The sequence below is a fragment of the Oryx dammah genome, unplaced genomic scaffold, assembly GCF_014754425.2.
Source record: "Oryx dammah isolate SB20612 unplaced genomic scaffold, SCBI_Odam_1.1 HiC_scaffold_12, whole genome shotgun sequence".
Classification (NCBI taxonomy): Eukaryota; Metazoa; Chordata; class Mammalia; order Artiodactyla; family Bovidae; genus Oryx; species Oryx dammah.
This window is the reverse complement of record NW_024070196.1, coordinates 41,466,225-41,486,272: the sequence shown is the minus strand read 5'-3', so window position 1 is coordinate 41,486,272 and position 20,048 is coordinate 41,466,225. Positions and strand designations below refer to the sequence as shown.

Genomic DNA, 20,048 nt, shown 5'->3' with positions numbered 1-20,048 from the left:
TTGCTAGGTGGGATTTACAGGCTATAGAAGATAAAAAATAAGCATTGCTTGCATCCTAAGACAGCAGGGCCTGGTGAGAGAACGCTTCACCGCCAACAGCAATTAGCAGTTTGGCTTCTGCACGGCAGCCGGAAGTGGGCTTTGCTGCATTTGGTCCAGGCTGGAGCATCTATCTCCGCTGCAGTGGCCGCGGAGGCACAAAGGTAGCGCGGCACGGAGTGGGGCGCTGTCCGCGGTGCTGAAAGGCAGATCACTGGTGGGCGCGACAGCTCGCGAGACCCGAGGTCTCTCCCGGGGGGCAGCGGCGGCCGGGCTCGGAGCCTAGCTCCCAGCCCTGCGCGCGCGAGACGCCGGGGCGCGGGGGTGGGCGGGGGAGGGGCGCGCCAGCCGCCGCCCCCCCCCGCGCCTCGCGCACGCGCGCCGGGCCCGCCTGCCGGTCTGTGACTCGCGTGTGTCCGTGTGTGTGTATGTGTGTGTGCGCGCGCGCGCGTGTGAGAGAGGGGAGAGGGAGAAGCGCGCGAGGGTGAGTGTGTGAGCGCATGGGAGGGTGCTGAGTGTTCCGAGGCGCTGGGACCACAGCGGCAGCCTGCTCGAAACTGCATCTAGCCGGTCCTCCGGACTTCGGAGCAGGCGCGGGGCGCAGGGCGGCAGCCACCCGCAGGACCTGGAAATAGGGATTCTTCTGCCTCCACTTCTGGTTTTTTAGCAGCTTGGTGCTAAATTGCTGTCTCAAAATGCAGAGGATCTAATTTGCCCAGGAAAACGGCCAAAGAAGGAAGAGGAGGAAAAGGAAAAAAAAAAAAAAAAGAAAGGGTATTTTGTGGATGCTCTACTTTTCTTGGAAATGCAAAAGATTATGCATATATCTGTCCTCCTTTCTCCTGTTTTGTGGGGACTGATTTTTGGTGTCTCTTCTAACAGCATACAGATAGGTAGGTACCCTTTGTGCTCTGCTTTTGAATTGTGCATAATTTGGTGGTAATCTTTGTTCACGGTGGACAAATTAATTCATGTCATGTAGAGTTATGTCATACCTTGACTGCATTCCAGATTTAAACTGCCTAAAATATACATGTTTTTCTTAGGATAAAGCAAAGGCAAAAGACTGTGTCTCTGATACAACAGAGGGAAAGGTCTTCTCTTTTCGAACCCCCAAATTTTATTCATTTCCCCTTAACAACAGTTTCCCGTTTGTTCAGAATCTCTAGGGGTCTGAATGCACAGCTTGTGATCACTAGGGAAGGGGAACGTTTCTGGCCACCCACCTGGCCCTCGAGCTCCTTCGTGTCTTGATCCCCTCCGTGTCTGGTCTATACCCTTTGGATATCCACCCCAGCTCCCCTGTTGCCCGGGTCCAGGGATGTGTTTATTCGTCCTATTAACGTTAACCAGGGACTCCTGGGCAGTCCCCCGCTAGCGGGCTCCTCTCCTCCTCTCGGGCACTGACGCTGTCCTCCTTGCTTGGTGTTTGTTCCTTGCAGGGGGGCTGTTTCCCAGGGGCGCCGATCAGGAATACAGTGCATTTCGTGTAGGGATGGTTCAGTTTTCCACTTCGGAGTTCAGACTGACACCCCACATCGACAATTTGGAGGTAGCCAACAGCTTCGCAGTCACCAACGCTTGTGAGTAATGAATATTCATGCCCTTTGGGGCGCCGCACGCGGAAAGCGGGCTGGTGTGTGTGTGTGTTTCTGCGTGTCAGTGTGCGGGTGTAGTGACTGCACACGCGCGTGCGTGTGACGGCGTCGGGAGAAAGTGGCTGCGTTCTCGGGGACCCCCGCTGGCTGAGAGTTGGGGGCTGAAGAGGAAGCGAGAACCGGGGGAGAGTGTGCGCACTAGGGAGGGGGGGTGGGTGTTGGAGATCGAAGGGGCTTCCTTAGGTTCCGGGGGTCTTGGCTTGGCTGGAGCCTTCACAAGAAGCCCCCTTCCCCTGCTGGCCTGGTGGCACCCCGCGCGAGGAGAACACGCCGTGCCCCAGGGCGCGCCGTCGGGCTGCCGGGTAGATCCCCCGGCCCCGGGGTGAAGTCGGCAGGCCTCGCTCCGGGTCACTGCGTGAACCCCGCGGGCCTGCATTCTGCCCCGAGACGGGACCAGTTGTCACATTGGTCCCATAGTCGGCTTGGGGTCGTTACATAAGGCCCACCGAGGGGTGCAGCGAGGCTGACGCAGGCCGAGGAACCCGTACAGTCCTTCCTCGCTGCCCCGGGAGCCGCAGCCTGAGTCCCGGGGCGATCGTGTGCCGGGCACCGTGGGCCCTCGCGGGCCGGGGGCTTTGTTCTCAAGTCTCGGGGCTCCCACAGAGGATGCGGGAGGAAAAGGACTTGAAAGAGGTGGCATGCGCCGAGTTTGGAATCTGGAGAAGTAGCCAGCCGATCAGCCATTTTAGTCTTCGCAGCCATCCTGTTAGTCCCAGCGCGGCGTGCAGTACTTGGGCACCCGCCGCGAAGCTACATCCAGGCTTCAAAGTAATAGGATTCAAGCAATTAGGTCTCCGCACGGTTCAGTGGAAAGACCGGCTGGCCCGGGTCCAGGCGCGGCCAGCCCCGATCGGACGTGGGCGGTGCGGCTGCCGCCGGACCCCCTGCCCTCTGCCGGCAGCTGCTGTCCTGCCCTGGCGACTAGGTTGGGACGACTCCTTTCTGACTTGATGTTCTTGGTGTTTATTTCAGAGTTGACAGTTTCGCGGGGGGATTTGCAGATGGTTCACCTCCCACTCTGGCTTCCCTGTAAAGGACTGAGCGGAAAATTACCACCGAAAAATCCCAACTGCAGTGTCCCCACGTTAGACAAACAACTGGTTATCATCCCACATCCCCATGTTGAGCTTTAATCGTATATTCCATGGGTTAGCTTGATTGTAGTATCAGGAACATCCTCAGCTCCTTTTGAAACTGCCATCAGCCAAATGAATGAAGGAATGAAACAACTGTCGGATAGAACAGGGGTCATTATTATGGAGCTGTTTGATGCTTAGAATTCAACTGTTTATGAAAGCATATTTAAGATTTCAGCACTGTATATATTTTTTCACATGTTGATTCCAAGAGAGAAAAGGAACCGGGCATGATGGGAAGGAAGTGGGAAGAAGAGAGACTGAGACTTAAGTAAAATTTCAGTTTAAAAAAAAATCTTCCTAAAAGAATGTAAGAATTTCTTGAAAAATTTTAGCATGTATATACACAAAGAAACCAGCTGTAGTTTAATTTTTTAAGTCCTTTATAATTTGACCTATTTATCTACCAGAATTAAGATTATTCATTTGAATTGATACCAGGTCTCCAGTTTTTTTTCCCCCTCTGAATTGTGAGTTTGACACACAATTGGTCTAAATATCCAACTGTTTGTAATTGTATATTAATGTGGAAATGCTGTGGAAAGTAATGAGCCTAATGCAAGACTAGGATTATTGGGAGGGTTTAGGTTTTAAAAACTAGGTGAAAAGAATCGATATCTCTATGTTTTGAAAACGGTCAATGATGTAGAAGTTCATTCATTGGTGAGAATTATGCCAGGGCCTGGCTGAGAGCAGAGGAGTTAGGTCCACTGAAGGCAATGAGTATTTCCTCATTCCAAATGCTGAATGACTATGTTGGGGCTTGTAAAGACTAAAGATTATGGTTAGTTAAGGTCAAGTGACTAGTTTAGGTCCTCAGTCTCACTATTTTTGAATAATTTATTTAATGTAAATTTTATTGAAATAAGATACACAGGCAGAAAATATACACATATTAAACACAGATATAAATACATTAAGTTCCACAGAATGGATACATCCATGTAATAAGAGACGGATTTCATTAGAAAAACAGAGACAAAATTTAATTTGCTTGACAATTCTAAACCATCCAAGTGAGTGGAGTGAAAGTCACTCAGTTGTGTCAGACTCTGCAAACCCATGGACTATACAGTCCGTGGAATTCTCCAGGCCAGAATACTGGAGTGGGTAGCCTTTCCCTTCTCCAAGGGATCTTCCCAATCCAGGGATCGAACCCAGGTCTCCTGCATTGCAGGTGGATTCTTTACCAGCTGAGCCACAAGGAAAGCCCAATTCTAAGAAAATGGGAAAATCAAATCTTCATTTTGCATGGATATTTTGTGTTTCTCAGAAACTAAAGCTGGAATAAAAGATTGCATGTCTCCATGTCCCAAAGTTACTCCTGCATGGATTATTCAATGACAGTAAAATAAATGACAGTGAGGATCTGAGTGTATTTTCAAGTTTCTGGCATGGGAATTCAGGACCACGGCCTCTGCAACCCCTGTGCTATAAGCAGTCTTACTGATTGCTGAATAGAACTAGTTACAGAAGAAAAAATTCTATCACTCATTGAATAGAATTTTCTGGAGTTGACATTAACTCATCTACTCGGCACCTAAAATTTTTGGGGCTCAATTTCTTCATTCCTTTCGGAATTTTACAATACAGAGCTTGCAAAATGAAATGGAGTGTTTGTATCCTTTTTCTTCTTCTTTTTAAACCAAGAGCATGTAAAATTATTTTATTTCTTTTCAGAGGGAGAGATGCTAACATATAAAATGCCCTCACAAAGTGAGCAGTCCAGAAATGAGTGTATGTCTCTGATACCGAATTTATTAAAGATGAGTCTTGATCACTTAAATCCTGCTCAAGGCGTTTTCTCCAATGCTTAGCCTTTGTTTCCTTGGCTCCTCAGTCAGGGAAATCCTTGATTCTTTCCTTTATGAAGTGGAAGCAGCACTGTCAAACGTGTAGGTAGCGGAAACCAACCTGACTTTCTCCCACTTCCTACAGAAATCTAAGGAATTCTACTTCATAATTCTACCATTAAAATATGTATCATCAGCCAGCGTTCATAAAATAGCTTGCCCTTCCTCTGAGTTAAAACATAAAAATCCCATAGGGTAAATTTAACCCTAAGTGTAATATATAAATTTAATGTATTAAGAAAGTAAATTTGTGAATCTTAATAATATAATTGTAAAATAGCAAAGACTTTAGTTTGCTAATTTAATTGTATTCCTGAGATGGAAAAGCTGCTTTGGGAATGCTGAGACTGACATGGCAGGACCCACTCACTGAATGGGTTAAGGTTTTGCAAATGAAATGAAGTCATTACATTCTGAACCCAGTAAATGTTGTGCAGGCTCTGAACTCCCTCCCACGCCCTCTTTCACAGTCACAGTGGGATAATTCAAGTACCTACTTGTTCCCATTTGTTTCCATGGTACCTGAGGAAATAAAGACAGATTTTCAGTTTTTTGCCTTCTCCTTTTTCTGCCTCCCTCCCCATTTCCTTTCTTCCTTCTTTCTTCTTAGCTAGAGACCCTACTAAGGTTTTATTTTTCTTCCCCCTCAAGCCTGCTTCAACTTAAGACTTCAACATGAGAAAGTCCATGAAACCAGAAAAATAAGTAACTTAGCATCCAATGTTCAACAGTTAAATCAGTGATGGGCCTCAAGAATTCTTTCCTTGCTCGCTCCTTTCCTTCTTCTCACCTCCCGCTTCAGCTTCAGTGTTTGTTGAGTACCTCTAGTCATCAGAGAATAAATGAATGCTATTCCTATAGCAACTCATTTTCCCCTAACCTTTCCCCTTAATTCTCTTTCCTGTAGTTTTCAAATACTTATGGGCCTGGAGGCCTTCCCTGTACACTGCCACTGGGTCTTGTCTAAGCAGTTTGGTCTGAGGATGTGATGATATTCTAATAGTTTTTCTCCAAAAGCAATTTATTACAGTAACAACATTTTTATGAAAATAATAGATATGATATGCACATATTGTGGAGAAGGCAATGGCACCCCACTCCAGTACTCTTGCCGGGAAAAATCCCATGGACGGAGGAGCCTGGTGGGCTGCAGTCCATGGGGTCGCTGAGTTGGACACAACTGAGCGACTTCACTTTCACTTTTCACTTTCATGCACTGGAGAAGGAAATGGCAACCCACTCCAGTGTTCTTGCCTGGAGAATCCCAGGGATGGGAGAGCCTGGTGGGCTGCCGTCTATGGGGTCGCACAGAGTCGGACACGACTGAAGTGACTTAGCAGCAGCAGCACATATTGTACATAGGTTAACAAAATCAACAAGTGTTAGGAAATAAGAAACATTTTTACATTCTAAAAAGCTTTGATAAACTTTAATGTTGTGCTTATTATTAAAACTTGGTTAAAATAAAATTGTCTAAAAGAGTTATGAACATATTTGATCACATAGGGCTTTGGAATTAAAATTATTAAATGTCTTCTTCAAAATTGTTCCTATTTTTTAATGAATGACTGACAAATAGCTATTAATCTATTTAAAATAATTTAATACTTTGATATTTCAATTTCATGAAAAATAAATTGTAAAAATATTAAATTTAAAGAAATAGCAGATAAAAGTCTGCTTTTTCTCTAAGCCAGTAGATGGAGATGTTGGAGAAAACATAGTTCTTTCATAAAACTGTTGTGCACACTGAATACCCTTTGAAACATTGTAAACACATTTATTTAGAGAAATTGAAAAAATATGTATAAGTGGCATCTGTTTTAGAAAAATTCATTTAAAATGAGGTATTTGAAAAGTAACTCCCACTGCCTTTTATTTTTTATTTTATTTTTTAAATAGATTATCTTAAATATCCTTGTGAATTTGATTCATAAAGAAATTCAGGAATAGCACTGATTATAATACTCTTGGAAGAAAGAATTCTAAAAGTATATTTTTTGGCTTTTTAACCTTGGTTCTTCAGGTGTAATCTATTTATCTATTTATTTTATTGAGTTTACTTATTTTATTGAAGTGTAATTAATTTGCAATGTTGTGTTAGTTTTATATGTGCATGCATGCATGCTAAGTTGCTTCACTTTTGTCTGACTCTGCAACCCCATAGACTATAGCCCCCCAGGCTCCTCTGTCCATGGTGTTCTCCAGGTGAGAATACAGGAGTGGGGTTCCATGTCCTTCTCCAGAGTTTCATATGTACAGTAAAGTAATTCAGATAAATATATGTATGTATCCTTTTCCAGATTATTTTCCCTTATAATATAAAATATTCATTATAGTTCCCTGTACTATACAGTAAATCCTTCAGGTATTATTTTAAGGTGTATTTCTTATCATTGCATTTTAGTCATTAATTATTGAGATGTATATCTGCATTCATCACATTGATGCTTGCTAAATATTTGTTACACTTTGCATGAATTTTTCTCTCTCTGTGTGTGTGTGTAATTATATTGTAATTATGGATTGTGAGTAGCTAAAGTTTGGGTAGGCTATCATGTTTTATTATTCTGTCAAGATAATTACCAAAGCCTAGAGTTACCTATTTTAATGTATGCAAAAATTTTCATACAACCAGAATCAACTTGGATGCTCTTAAGCAGTACCTTATAACCTGAGGTTAAATCTTTGATTAAAATCAATTGGAGGTTACGAAGAATAAAATAGCTCTTTAAATGTAAGAATAATTAATTTGTTGTTGGATTTTTTTTTGTAGTTAAGTTTTCATACTCCAAGTATCACAAGAGAATTTTAGGAAAATCAGACATTATACTCAACAGAATTTTAAAAAATGGCATTGGTTGAAATACTCAGTTTAAGATATGAGAAACTGAATATTTAACTAAAAATGAGTATATGAAACTATAGGAACTTAGTAGTAATCGGAATTTACTCTTATGCTATTATTGCTTTTTGAGGTCTTGTAGACTTCCACATACGGACTTGAGAAGTCTGGGGCTTTTCCCTTTCATATCAAGCCTTTACAGTGAAGGGGTCATTGCACCTTGACATTAAGACAGTAGAATGCTGATTCATGTCAGAGCCTGTATCTTCTTGGAATTTCTTCCCAAAACCACCTTTCAAGCTTCCTGGAGCCCTGACCATTTTCAGGGAGGCAGTAGAAGACCAGTTGTTTCCTGGTTATTCTATCAGGTGTTGCTGTATGGTTGACTTTTCAAAGAGTGCACTTTTTTTCCCCCCTCTTCCTCTGTTCTTCTTTTCCCTTTTAAAAAGTCAGCGAAAATGCTTAATCTGCAGAGCAGGTGCTACTACAAGGAAGTAAACTTAAATTGAAATGTTTTTTATTTTTTTAAGTAAGCAGAGGATATATGACAAAGAGCTAAAATCTTGTATTAATAGTAGATTTAAACATTTTATTGGGATGCTAGTGGCCAGTGGGTAAATGTATTTCCTTTCTTCTTTAATTGAATTCTACTGAAGAGTCCCCAAACAAAATTGAAATACCAGATTTTTTTTTATTATGCCAATTTTCATTCAGAATTTCTGAGATTTTCTCTAATGATCTGAACAACTCATTGCCAAATGTCTTAAATGACTATGCCTCTTCAATAGGATAGGAAAAATCATTGTTGAATTGAAATCAACGCACAATTTCTTTCTCAAATCTCAAAATCACCCATAATTTAAAATTTTTCTAGCAATAAAAATATTTTTCAAAAAAGATTTCACTAATTTTGGGGAAAAATGAATCTGCTTCTTACAGTGGTGTTTGTTAGTAGTCTAAAACCTGTTATTTTGGTTACTATTCAAAGTATCTTGTCATTTTTTATTATTACAATTTATAGAAACATTTAAAATTAACATGGAGAATGAAAATATGCCTTTCTTAAAATCAGGGTCATGCCACTGTTGGCTTTGTATGCATCATGATTTTTAATCTATTAAACAGACTTCATATAGCAGAATTTCTTGGTATAGAATTATATTTATTAAATTCAGAATATTGCTATTACTCTATATTTGGATTTTATAAGAAACAATTTCTTTGGTATCTGCCTCCAATCTTATTCAGATAGAGCTGTGATGCATTTTTCATTTTCATCTACAAGTTAGATATGTTCAAAGTTATTATCTTTTCCCCTACAACTACGTTGCTCTGTGTTAAAATGCTTTGCTGAAAGAAATGTTGGGATGATGCAGAAGCCGTGTTGCAGTGGTTAGCATACAGGACTCTATTCTCAGTACTCTGAGGGCTGTGGGAGTGTCGGTCGTCCATTTTTGTTTGAATTTTCGCAAAACATGACTGTACACATTCCTTGAATAGCCACAAAATTATCTTAGTCTCCCCCTACCCCCCATCCCCAGGATATTATATACCATGATTTTCTGTTAATTATTTCAGAATGCCTGCATTCTAGTGTGTCTATAATACTTTGAAAGGGCATCATATTTCTACTGAGCTATTTACCCTTTGTGTAAAATTAATTTCAAACTATAACTACTGTGGTATTCACTTACTTTATGCTACTCTAATTCTTACACTCTGATTGAAATTCAGTGAACCTCAGAATGTGCAATTCAATGCAAATATTTTTAGTCTAATCTTTATAAATACAAAGTGATACTGATGGAAATGATACAAATATATTTGTATAATCTGAGTATACCTATGCTTATTATGAAATCAGAATAAATGTTACCTAATTCTTCATCCCTGTAGCAGAATATCAGTCATATCTAACTTCAGCGTAAAATTGACTGAAACTCATGTTACATAATTTAAGAAAAGGTTTTCTCAGACCGTAAAGCTTTTGCAGCTTATACTAAGGTTTTGCATTAAAATACTATTCTCTTTCAGAATTAGTATTCATTTTACAATTTCCCTTGCATTAGCATTTGGTCCACTGCAGTAAGACTATGTCAGCCATGTGATTATATATTTTTTATTACTTACACAAGAATAAAAAGGTTGAGCATTTTGAAATAATTATTTTTTTCCAAAAGGGAAAAAAAATATTTTTCTTCATTGTAGATTGAAATTGAAAAATTTCTTTAAGTGTAGTGATGGTGCCATGGACAAACAGGGAAATCTTTGAGAGGCAGCGTAACTTGGTGTGTAGTAGGCAAAGGAGTAGGAATTTGGAACTGAAATTTTTTTTTTTCTTTTCATTCTCTCTTGGTTTAAGCTTCTTCTTTACCTGGTGTTTGCTTTAGTTTGCATGTCTGCAGTCAGGCTTCCACACTACCACTGAGCTGATACAAAACAATTAATTCTTATCATAATATTACTTTTGATGGATACAATTGGCTGCTGCTGCTTCTGCTGCTAAGTCGCTTCAGTGACGTCCGACCCTGTGCGACCCCGTAGACAGCAGCCCACTAGGCTACCCCATCCCTGCTTCCAGAGGGAGACAAGAAAGAAAAGAAGCATTCTGGATCTTTTATAGGCAAAAACACCACTTTCAGGCACTTTACTATTCAGGGCTGGTGAAAAAAAAAAAAAAGTGATTCTTGTTAATCATGAGGTACTAAAACACTGTAGCTAAAATATGTAATGTGGAAGAAATATACTACTAGAATTTGAATTTATGAGTTATAATAAACTATACCTCCTATATGGGGTTCTTGAGACGTTATAGGAACACATCAACTGATGGGGTTTATTTGCAGAACACAGAAAAGTTTGTCTTTTTGATTGTATTCTGGTGGTGATTTATTGTTCTTTAACATCTGGATAATAGTTTTAACAATCCTCGGTATATATTAAAATGTGTCAGCATGTCTTACAAGAATATTTAACAAAATTAATGATACTTCTCGAACAATATATAAGTTTTTGTCATTAAGGTTAATTATGCAAAAAATCATTAAAACACAGTTTGGGACTGAAATGCAGGACATAATGAGCAGTTTCAATGTGAAGAAGAAGGATGATCAGGAAAGGGGAGTCGAGTTTTATCGACATACTGGGAAATATTGTCATCTACATTTTAGTGGTACTCATTTGGAGTATTTTAAAGATATTCTTTAAAGGCTTCATGTACGTTATTTGTTAGGAATTGCAGATTTTAAGGGATTGTCTGTTTTCAATAATCCAGCTACCACAGAAGTAGCTCTTGCAATTCTCAAGTGGGAGAGGGGCTTCTCTTTAAAATAAAAAAGTCTCTCTTCCTCACAAGAATTTAGCAAAGAAAGTTCTGGAAGTGCCAATCTCCAGGAGTGGTAGGAAGTGTGTGTTTGCTAGTTTTTCCTGAAAGACACAGTTCAATTTAGGACATGAGTTTTCAATTTATTCATGTCTCATCCTTTGTTTGGGAGGGATTGAAAAATTTCAATCTTGTTTTTAGTTTATGCATGAAATGGAGATATTAAACTTTATGATTTCCAAGCACTTTATTATTTGTAGCTTTATTTGTTTTATCATTTTTTAAAAAAAGTTTTTACTAGTCTGCAATGATATGGAGAGGAAATTTTAGGAACAGAGGCAAGAATTCAGAGGAAGTATCAAGGTGCTACAGAGTTTCAGTTTTTTCCTTTATCTCTTAGAACACAGCCAAGTCAAAATCATCATCTTAATGATAAATGTGGAAATGTTTTGTGTATGAAAATAAAAGACATTGATTCTTTGTAGTTTGCAGCCATGGTATTGTAAGACACAAAGTAGCATTAGTCGAATCTGAACTTGGAATGAAATTCTGATCTTACTGTTAGATGTTTGACACTGGACAAGTTTAATGCAATCTAAGCCTGTTTCCACCGTTGTAAAAAGGAATCATATGTTATAGGACTATTTTGAAAGTAGAGAATAGGCATAAAAGACTATGTGTTTGGTGCATCTAAGTGCATTGTAATTAGTGGACTTTATCGCTTTCTGTATTGCGGTCTTTAAAGACCGCAATACAGAAAGTGGTTTTGATAAACACTTGTTGAGGACAGAGGAAAATGCATTTCTAGTTTCTTGCTGGAATCTTCTGTTTCTTATACACCAGGACAGGACTGTTTGGTGACAAAGGAGAAACCAATGAAGCAAACCACATAAGTCACTTAAGGATATGTTTAATGCATTGAAAGAGGAGAATGGTTTTCAAAAGCTGAGATGCTGAAACTCAAGCAGTATCACATCTTTTCTTTTGTCACATGTCACTTCCATGAGGATGTTCAATAATTTGGAGCTCTTTCATCCCCAGTGAATCTTGCAGCACATAATTAAGATATGTCCACACATTGTCTAACTGCACATTTTAGATTCCTCATGGTTTATTTCACCTAATTAATCAAATTATATCTATTTAAATGAAAAGCAGATGAGAGAATACAAGCTTTAGAACCAGGGTTTGAATATGATTTGTAGCTTTGTGACAGAAAACATGTTTTATTTTCTCTTTGTGGAATAAGGCTGTTTCCTCATCATGTAGATGTCATTATTGGGGGTTTAAATGAGAAAATCAGTGCCTTGATTAGTTTGTCATAAGTGATTCCAATGTGCCCTTCTTTCCTGTCTCTCAGCCCTTTTCAGTGAATGGAAGAGCGTGCTCAGATCAGTGGAGGAGAATAACATAGAGATCATTGCCTTCAGAGAGCTTATGTATTTGGTAACTTTACATTTACATATAGCTTTTATCTTTTCAAAACACTTTCATAGCTGTTTGGTCTTCACTGTAGCTCTCTGCAGTTTATAGGATAAATGAAATTATTATTATATTAATTTCCAGATGAGAAAGCAAATTTAAGTGAGTTATTCTAACCTGCTTTAAATTTGTGGGGAACTTCTTTTCCTTTTTTAATTTTGCATATGTGCCTATTTGATTTTAACTTACTATTTTCACTTTTAACTATAGAAAAACATAAAAGCACACGCCATCACATTTTAAAAAATAGTTGCTTAGTATTCTCTTTCTTAAGTTTCCTTGCTTTGGTCATTTCGATTTTTGCCCATTATTTTTCATTCCTACAAATATTGCTCTGGTGATCATTCTTTTATACCTTTACCTCTGTTTGTGGATATGTATCTGTGGGAAAATTCCTGGAAATATAAGTGCTGGGTACATTTGAAGTTTTGCTGGGCATTGCTCGCCAGGAAAGGTTGTGCTCATTCAAGAGAGTTGAGCTGAGCTTCTATGAACCTTCCACTTGAGGAGGACAGGTTTCCTGTGCCCCTATCATTGTGCTGCTCCTCTTGTCTGTTGCATCTGCTCTAGTGATGGAACCTTCTTGCTAAGCTGCTGAGCTGGAATTAATCAGAGGCAAGATCTTGGCCAGGTTTTAGAAGTTCAGCTGCAGGCATCAAATGGAAGAACTCAAGACTCTGCCTGGAATGCCCTCCCTCGGTCCTCATTAGACCAACTGGCTGGATGACTACTTTGGCCCAGCTCTGGGGAAACTTCTTTTAGAAAAAAAAAGTTCTATTTTAACATGTACTATGTGGTTGTCTCTGTTATGGATATTGAGAATCTAAAGAAGGTTAAGTTGTAAGTTTACACTGTAATTGCTGAAAAAATGTTTAAAAATGCCCTGGGCATTATTATGCAAAACAGGTGTGCACACTGTTTTATTGAAACAGAGAAATCCAATTCTGAAAAGTAAGAAAATTGGTCAACATGGTAATGCTCTGCTGAAAATCTTGGCCTTCTTCAAGAAAGAAGTAGAATGGAATTGGGTAAGAGCATGGTTTCTGAAATCAAAAGACAGAATTCAAGTCTAACTTCTAATTCTCATCTTGTAAGGTAAAACAATGAAAACCATATTACTTAGCATTTATAAAATTTTCTATCCTTTCTGACAACTTTGGAATAATAATGGTATCTATAAAGTAAAGTTTGATAATGAAAATTACACATAGGCATCTGATTTTATAGTTTAAATATGTATGCTTACTAAATCATAGCCTTAAAATGTATTTTGAAGAAACCAAATTCAATGATAAAATAATTGGAAGAATGGAGACCTGCTTCCTTTCTTCTTTTCTTTCTTCCTTTCGTCCCTCTTTCTTTCTTGCAGGATTTAGAATATTAATATTTCTTCACAAATCAATAAACAATCAATAAGAAAGAGTAAATACGTCTGCTGCAGCCTGAGTCAGAGTTTTTCCCAATGTTGGATGGCAGTGTAGCCAGTATATTAAAATAAGCAGATTGGGTGTGATATGATGGTTCCAAAATTTACCAGTTTTGTGACTTTGTGTCAGTGTAACTTTCTAATTCTCTTTCTTCCTCTGTAAAATGGAGGTTATTCTAATACCTGCCTCATAATGAAATTGTCAGATTCAGATGGTAATCACTGTCCTATATAATACAGAGATTGATGCTGCTAATTTCACTGATTTCCAGTCCCCTGAGTGCACATTAATTATATACACTTAGCTCCATGCTTGTAGATTCATGGAAGGGAAGTAGCTACGGAGATCTAATAGAGCTTGCTGTGTAATTTTCAAATTAATGAGCTTCTTTAATACAACCATTTGAGCTAATAGTGGAGACTAGAGCTTTATTGTTCTCGTTTTTAGAATACTAATAAATACACACAAATAAGAATGATGGTGGCTGTTCTCCATGACGAGGGTGACATCAGACCTGGGACTGGCTCTTCCTGTTGTGGCTTCTTCCCTGTGGATCAGTCCTCTGCCTCTTAATGCTGGTTGAGAGGCCCTTTCACACTTTCCCAGGAAGTTCCTGCCTCAGTGTGAATAAGGGAGGCTATTTGCCTGTTCCTTGTCTGTCAGAAAGGTCTTGAAATTGAAAATTTTTCAAAGCGTTCCTTGTCCAGAGATTACTTTCTTTGGAGAATGGAAAAAGAGTTTTTGAGGAGATGTAATCACTAAGGGTTTTTCCTGTGGTCATGTATGGATGTGAGAGTTGGACTGTGAAGAAGGCTGAGCGCCAAAGAATTGATGCTTTTGAACTGTGGTGGAGAAGACTCTTGCAAGTCCCTTGGACTGCAAGGAGATCAAACCAGTCCATTCTGAAGGAGATCAGCCCTGGGATTTCTTTGGAAGGAATGATGCTAAAGCTGAAACTCCAGTACTTTGGCCACCTCATGCGAAGAGTTGACTCATTGGAAAAGACTCAGATGCTGGGAGGGATTGGGGGCAGGAGGAGAAGGGGACGACAGAGGATGAGATGGCTGGATGGCATCACTGACTCGATGGACATGAGTCTGAGTGAACTCCGGGAGTTGGTGATGGACAGGGAGGCCTGGCGTGCTGCGATTCATGGGGTCACAAAGAGCTGGACACAACTGAGCGACTGAACTGAACTGAATCACTAAGGAAATCCCATGAATGAGTTAAATATTTTCCTGGTTTATAAACCATTCACTCCCTTACTCTGCATTGACTTTCCGTATTCTGAGCCTTCCTCGTGTTGCAGAAAACAGCAGCGTGGAGACCCTTTCATGTAGGGTGGTAAGGACTTGGGTCAGAATTTCTCTTTTAAAGCAAAGGCATGTGTTTATAAGATATGTTGTATTGGTGACTTTGGATTTGGGCCTGAAGTGGGAAACATTGGGAAAAAAGTCAAATGCTTGTCTTCAGGATGCTTCCATCCCTGTTGCTTGCATACATCAAAATCCATCGCAGGATTCTCTTCTTTCTTTACTGTTTCTCAAACTTTAGTAGATACCTGTTTAATGCATCTTCTAGGTCATGTCTCAGGTGACAAAGAACAGGAGAAGTTTCCATTTTGGAAATTATTCATGGGTGCAGAATTATTTTTATGGCAAAAGTAGAACCAATTAATCCAAAATCTACATGATTTTCTTATTTTAGAATGTGAAGAATAGCCACTGTTTCCAGGTCATTTGTAAATATTGTCCTATAACTTGGAACTATATTTGAATCAAAGTGCCATAAAGAGTAGAAATGGTAATTGTAAAAATTATGAAGAAAACATAAAAGAGATGGACACTAAAAAGCCATGGTCTTGCACACTGATTTAGAATATGTTGTTGAAAATGGGGTGACTAAATGAGGAATTGGTGATATTAATGGTGGTGTGCATTTCAGATCTTTTAAAAGCAATTTTAATTTTTGAATCATGTTTGGAGATGATAATTTATATTTTATTTTGCAAGTTGTTCCTTTTTTGGCTTCTCTGCCACATGTTCTTCAAGTTAGTTTGAAATATCATGGAGACACTTACACCTTGCTAGTTCTCTTGTAACCATATACATAAATATTCAGAGCTTGAAAATTTCAAGTGGCAAAATCTTGACTATCTGAAAAATATGATTTGGGTTTAACATAGAGAAAAAAGTATATAAAAGGATTAAAATATTTGTTGGCAATAGCTTTTAGGTATCGTGGGTGATTTAAAACTTATAACCTGCAAAAATGAGAATTTAGATTCTAAAGGTTTATGTTTTGAAATTTAAATATTATGAAAGAAGTAACTCATGGTAATCTTTAAACTTTACAAAAGGGGTATAATATTTACTGTCTATGTCTCTTCTCCTGTAATTCCACTTCTCTCAGATAATGATCATCAGTGGTATACAAAAATGCTAGCATCATAAACACACTATTCTTTCTGTATATTGCTAATTTCCTATATTAACATAAATTGGAGACCTCTTTTATCTGCAGTTTCCTCCTTCTTTAGGGTTCCCACATGGTATTCTGCTGTTATTTATTCTGTCATTTATTGATAACTTTCCAACTTTTCCTGACTATATTAATAATATGTGTGGATGGGTTTGCAGAATTAATTTCTATGAGTGGTATATCTCAGTCAAAGGATGTTTGCATTTAAAATTTTGCTAAATATTCAAACAGATACATGATGTACATTCCTACCTAAAGCATAGGAGTGTGCCTACTCTCATCTGCTCTCAGGAGTAGTGTGCAATGTTGACCTTGTTTAGGCTTTGCTATTGTTATTTCACTGCTTAAATTTACAGCAATAAGTTTTGACTGAAGTGAAATATTTCTCACCACATTATTTGCCTTTCTGTATATAAGTGTGTGTGTGCTTGCGCTCAAACTCTTTGCCCATGTTTCTCTTGGATTGTGGCTCTATTTATTATTTAGCGATACGATATCTGTTAAAATAATATGTACTTGTCACAAGTTGTCACCATCTTACCCAGTTTTTTTAATTGAAGTATAGTTGATTTACAATGTTGTGATAATTTCTGCTATAGAGCAGAATGACTCAGTTATATATGCATTCTTTTTCATATTCTTTATTCTTTCATATTCATTATGGTTTATCATAGGATGCTGAATATAGTTCCCTGTATAGTAGGACCTTGTTGTTTATCCATCCTATATATAATAGTTTGCATCTGATAATCTCAAACTCTCAACCTATTCCTCCCCCACCTCCTTCCCCCTTGACAACCACAAGTCTGTTCTTTATGTCATTTTTCTTTTAATCTGTTTATGATTTTTTAAAATCATATTCTTAAATTTCCTATAGTCAAATTTAGAGATTTTTTATTTTATTGCTTTAGGATTTTTGTGCCTTGCTCAGAAAGCCTTTTCCCATTCAAGGTGCTTTAAAGAAAAAGAACTGCTATTCCTTTTATTTAATACCCATCCTATTTTGGTTTCAAGGTTGAAAATGAATATTTCATCTGGATTTATTTGGTATAAATACTAAAACAGGTATACAGCTTCTTTCATAAATTTAGCCAAATTTCACAGCCTATAAACAATCTAATTTCCTCCCTGCTTGATTTGAAATGCCATCAGAAATTCTAAATTGTTCCTCAGGAATTTAAAGACAAACAAGGAACTTATACAGAAAACAAAATAAATAATATTAAAACTCGATTATAGGCAAAGGAATGTAGTTTCTATAAGATACTAGTTTCCTGAGTAATGCTGTCTCTATAAATTGTGCTTCTGTGTCATTGTGGTCTCATATCAACAAAAAGGATGTCAGACTGAAGGTTCACTGAGCCCAGAGGGATAAATAGAAGACTGTGTTATGCTTTTGGCTTGCATTACAGTACTAATATCACTTGAATGGACTGCCGGTTTGTGTATTTCTTAACCTATGTCAAGGCTTGAGTAATGGGTTATGATTATTACTTGGCTTTTGAATGTCACTTTGAAGACAACTTAGTGTAAAATTCAAGTGTTCACAAATAAAATATTAAAACTAGAGACTGTAATGCAATGAAGGTAAAGGAATTCAGATGCTAATGGTTTTATTAGCTAACATATAGTTGCAGCTTCAGTTTGTCTTAAAAACTAGTTATGTGGTCTCTCTAAAGCCAGTATCAAGCAACTTAATATAAGGTATAAATCTGATTTAAACTGAAATACTAGATACAATACTAAACTGTTACTTTCATCAATAAATAATTTCAGTTTGCCTTAAGGTGTATGACATGCACTGTGTATTTTTGTTCAAATATCAGGGAATTTGTACATCTTTTCATGATAACTTTTTGTGGAACTCTGAACTTAATGTGGCCTTGAAGTGCCTTTCCATAATTATTAAAATGAAAAGATTCTGACTTTCAAAACAGTTTCATAAAACGTATTTTATTAAGTTTCTTTAAGATTCTACTCACTTGTTTATATTTATAATACCCTTTGTTGAATAGAAAAATATTACCTGGGTGAAAATGTAGAAAAAAAATTTTGCATCAGCAGAACTACAGTGTTCATTTTTTATGCTAATACTTTAAACAAACTAAATATTTTGCAAACATTGACTTGAGCTTCCCTGGTGGCTCAGACGGTAAAGCGTCTGCCTGCAATGTGGGAGACCCGGGTTCAATTCCTGGGTCAGGAAGATCCCCTGGAGAAGGAAATGGCAATCCACTCCAGCGCTTTTGCCTGGAAAATCCCATGGATGGAGGAGCCTGATACAGTCCATGGGGTCGCAAAGAGTCGGACACGGCTGAGCAAGTTCACTCATCTCTTATACCATTCCTAAAGGCAGAGGAAAGTAAGAAAAAGCCATTTGATGCCAGGATACTAAAGATGCTGATGTACCATGAAGGGTGTCCATAATGCAGTTCTAGTCTTATAGTTGAGCAGGATCAAGGTATGCTAAGCAGACAGATGTTTCTAAAAGATTCCATGAAACACAGACCCTCTTCTCTTTTAAGGGATGACTTCTGCTTTTCTTGGTGGTTTTGTTTGTTTGACTTAACACTTGTGTCTAAGTGGATGATAAAATATGTCAGAATAACTTTTTTGTTTTGATTTAAGAACCTCAATGTTTGGTTTACTTTTCCATTTAATTTTCTTGATGGTGGTGGTTTAGTCACTAAGTCGTGTCTGACTATTGTGACCTCTTGGACTGTAGCTGGTCAGGCTCCTTTATCCATAGGATTTTCCAGGCAAGAATACCAGAATAGGTAGCCATTTCCTTCTCCAGGGGATCTTCCTGACTCAGGGACCAAACCCAGGTCTCCTGCACTGCAGGCAGATTCTTTACCAACTGAGCTCCCAGGGAAGCCCTTAATTTTCTTTGGCACATTCAAATTTCAAAGCACTCTATAACCATATTTGTCTTGTTTCCATTCACTTTTCTTTATCTCTTAAGTTTTTTTTCAAGTTGCTTGTGCATCATAATGTTTCTTAGGTGAATTTAAATCTTCCTCCGAAATTAATATAAAAACTTTATGAGGTTCTGAGTAGACAGTTCTTCTAATTCTAAAAGTACTTATTCAGGTGGAAAACACAAAAGAAAATAAAAATCAGCATTCATTTTACTCAAGGAATAATCATTTGTTAATATTTACCCTTATTCTTTTGTACTTAATATCATGATCAGATCTTTTTGATGGCAGTAAAGCCATGTGTAAACTTGATTTCCATGGCTTTGTAATATTGATCTGTAGCTTAATTAGTCAGGTCCTATTTTTACAGATTTTTTGTATCCTTCTTTTATCCATATATTGCTGCAAATGAAAATCGTCTATGTATGTATTTTCCCTCATTTCTGATGATTGAAGTATTATTACTGGATAAAAGGCCATCAAGCATTTAGTTAAGTATTTCTGATTAACACAAAGGAAATCCACACCAATTTATAAGCCTATCAACAGTCTATGAAAAGCCTAATCTCTCAGCATCATTGCTATTTTTAAGCATTTTTATATATTTCATCACTAAAAGATCCTTCTTGTTATATAAAACAAATTTCATATTAATTACTCATTTATATTTCTTTTTTCACAACAATCTTATACCCAATTTTCATTGCCATCTTGATATTCTTTCCCATTGAATGGTATGAGTTATTTATTCAAGATCAATATGGCAGGGGAGTAAGGGGTTGTTAGGCAGTTGTCTAGCCAACAGTTTAATTATCTGGCTAGGGCAAGGACCAGGCCACTCATTCGTTTCATTGGGTAGAGTTGTTCACATGGCATGTCCAACT

General features: G+C 38.2%; 1 protein-coding gene across 4 annotated transcripts in view; it reads left to right on the top strand.

Annotated features, from left to right (window-relative positions):
- Positions 1–415: 415 nt before the first annotated feature.
- The window catches only part of GRIA2 (glutamate ionotropic receptor AMPA type subunit 2), a 197,745-nt gene continuing 178,112 nt past the window's right edge, over positions 416–20,048 (top strand). For all 4 annotated transcript variants that reach the window (XR_005723039.1, XM_040251475.1, XM_040251474.1 and 1 more), the window contains exons 1-2: positions 416–932; positions 1,482–1,622. Coding sequence is in view for 3 of the 4 variants with exons in the window: in XM_040251475.1 (XP_040107409.1) it covers positions 845–932; positions 1,482–1,622 (229 nt within the window). In the remaining variant the exon portion in view is untranslated. The remainder of the gene's footprint in view (positions 933–1,481; positions 1,623–20,048) is intronic.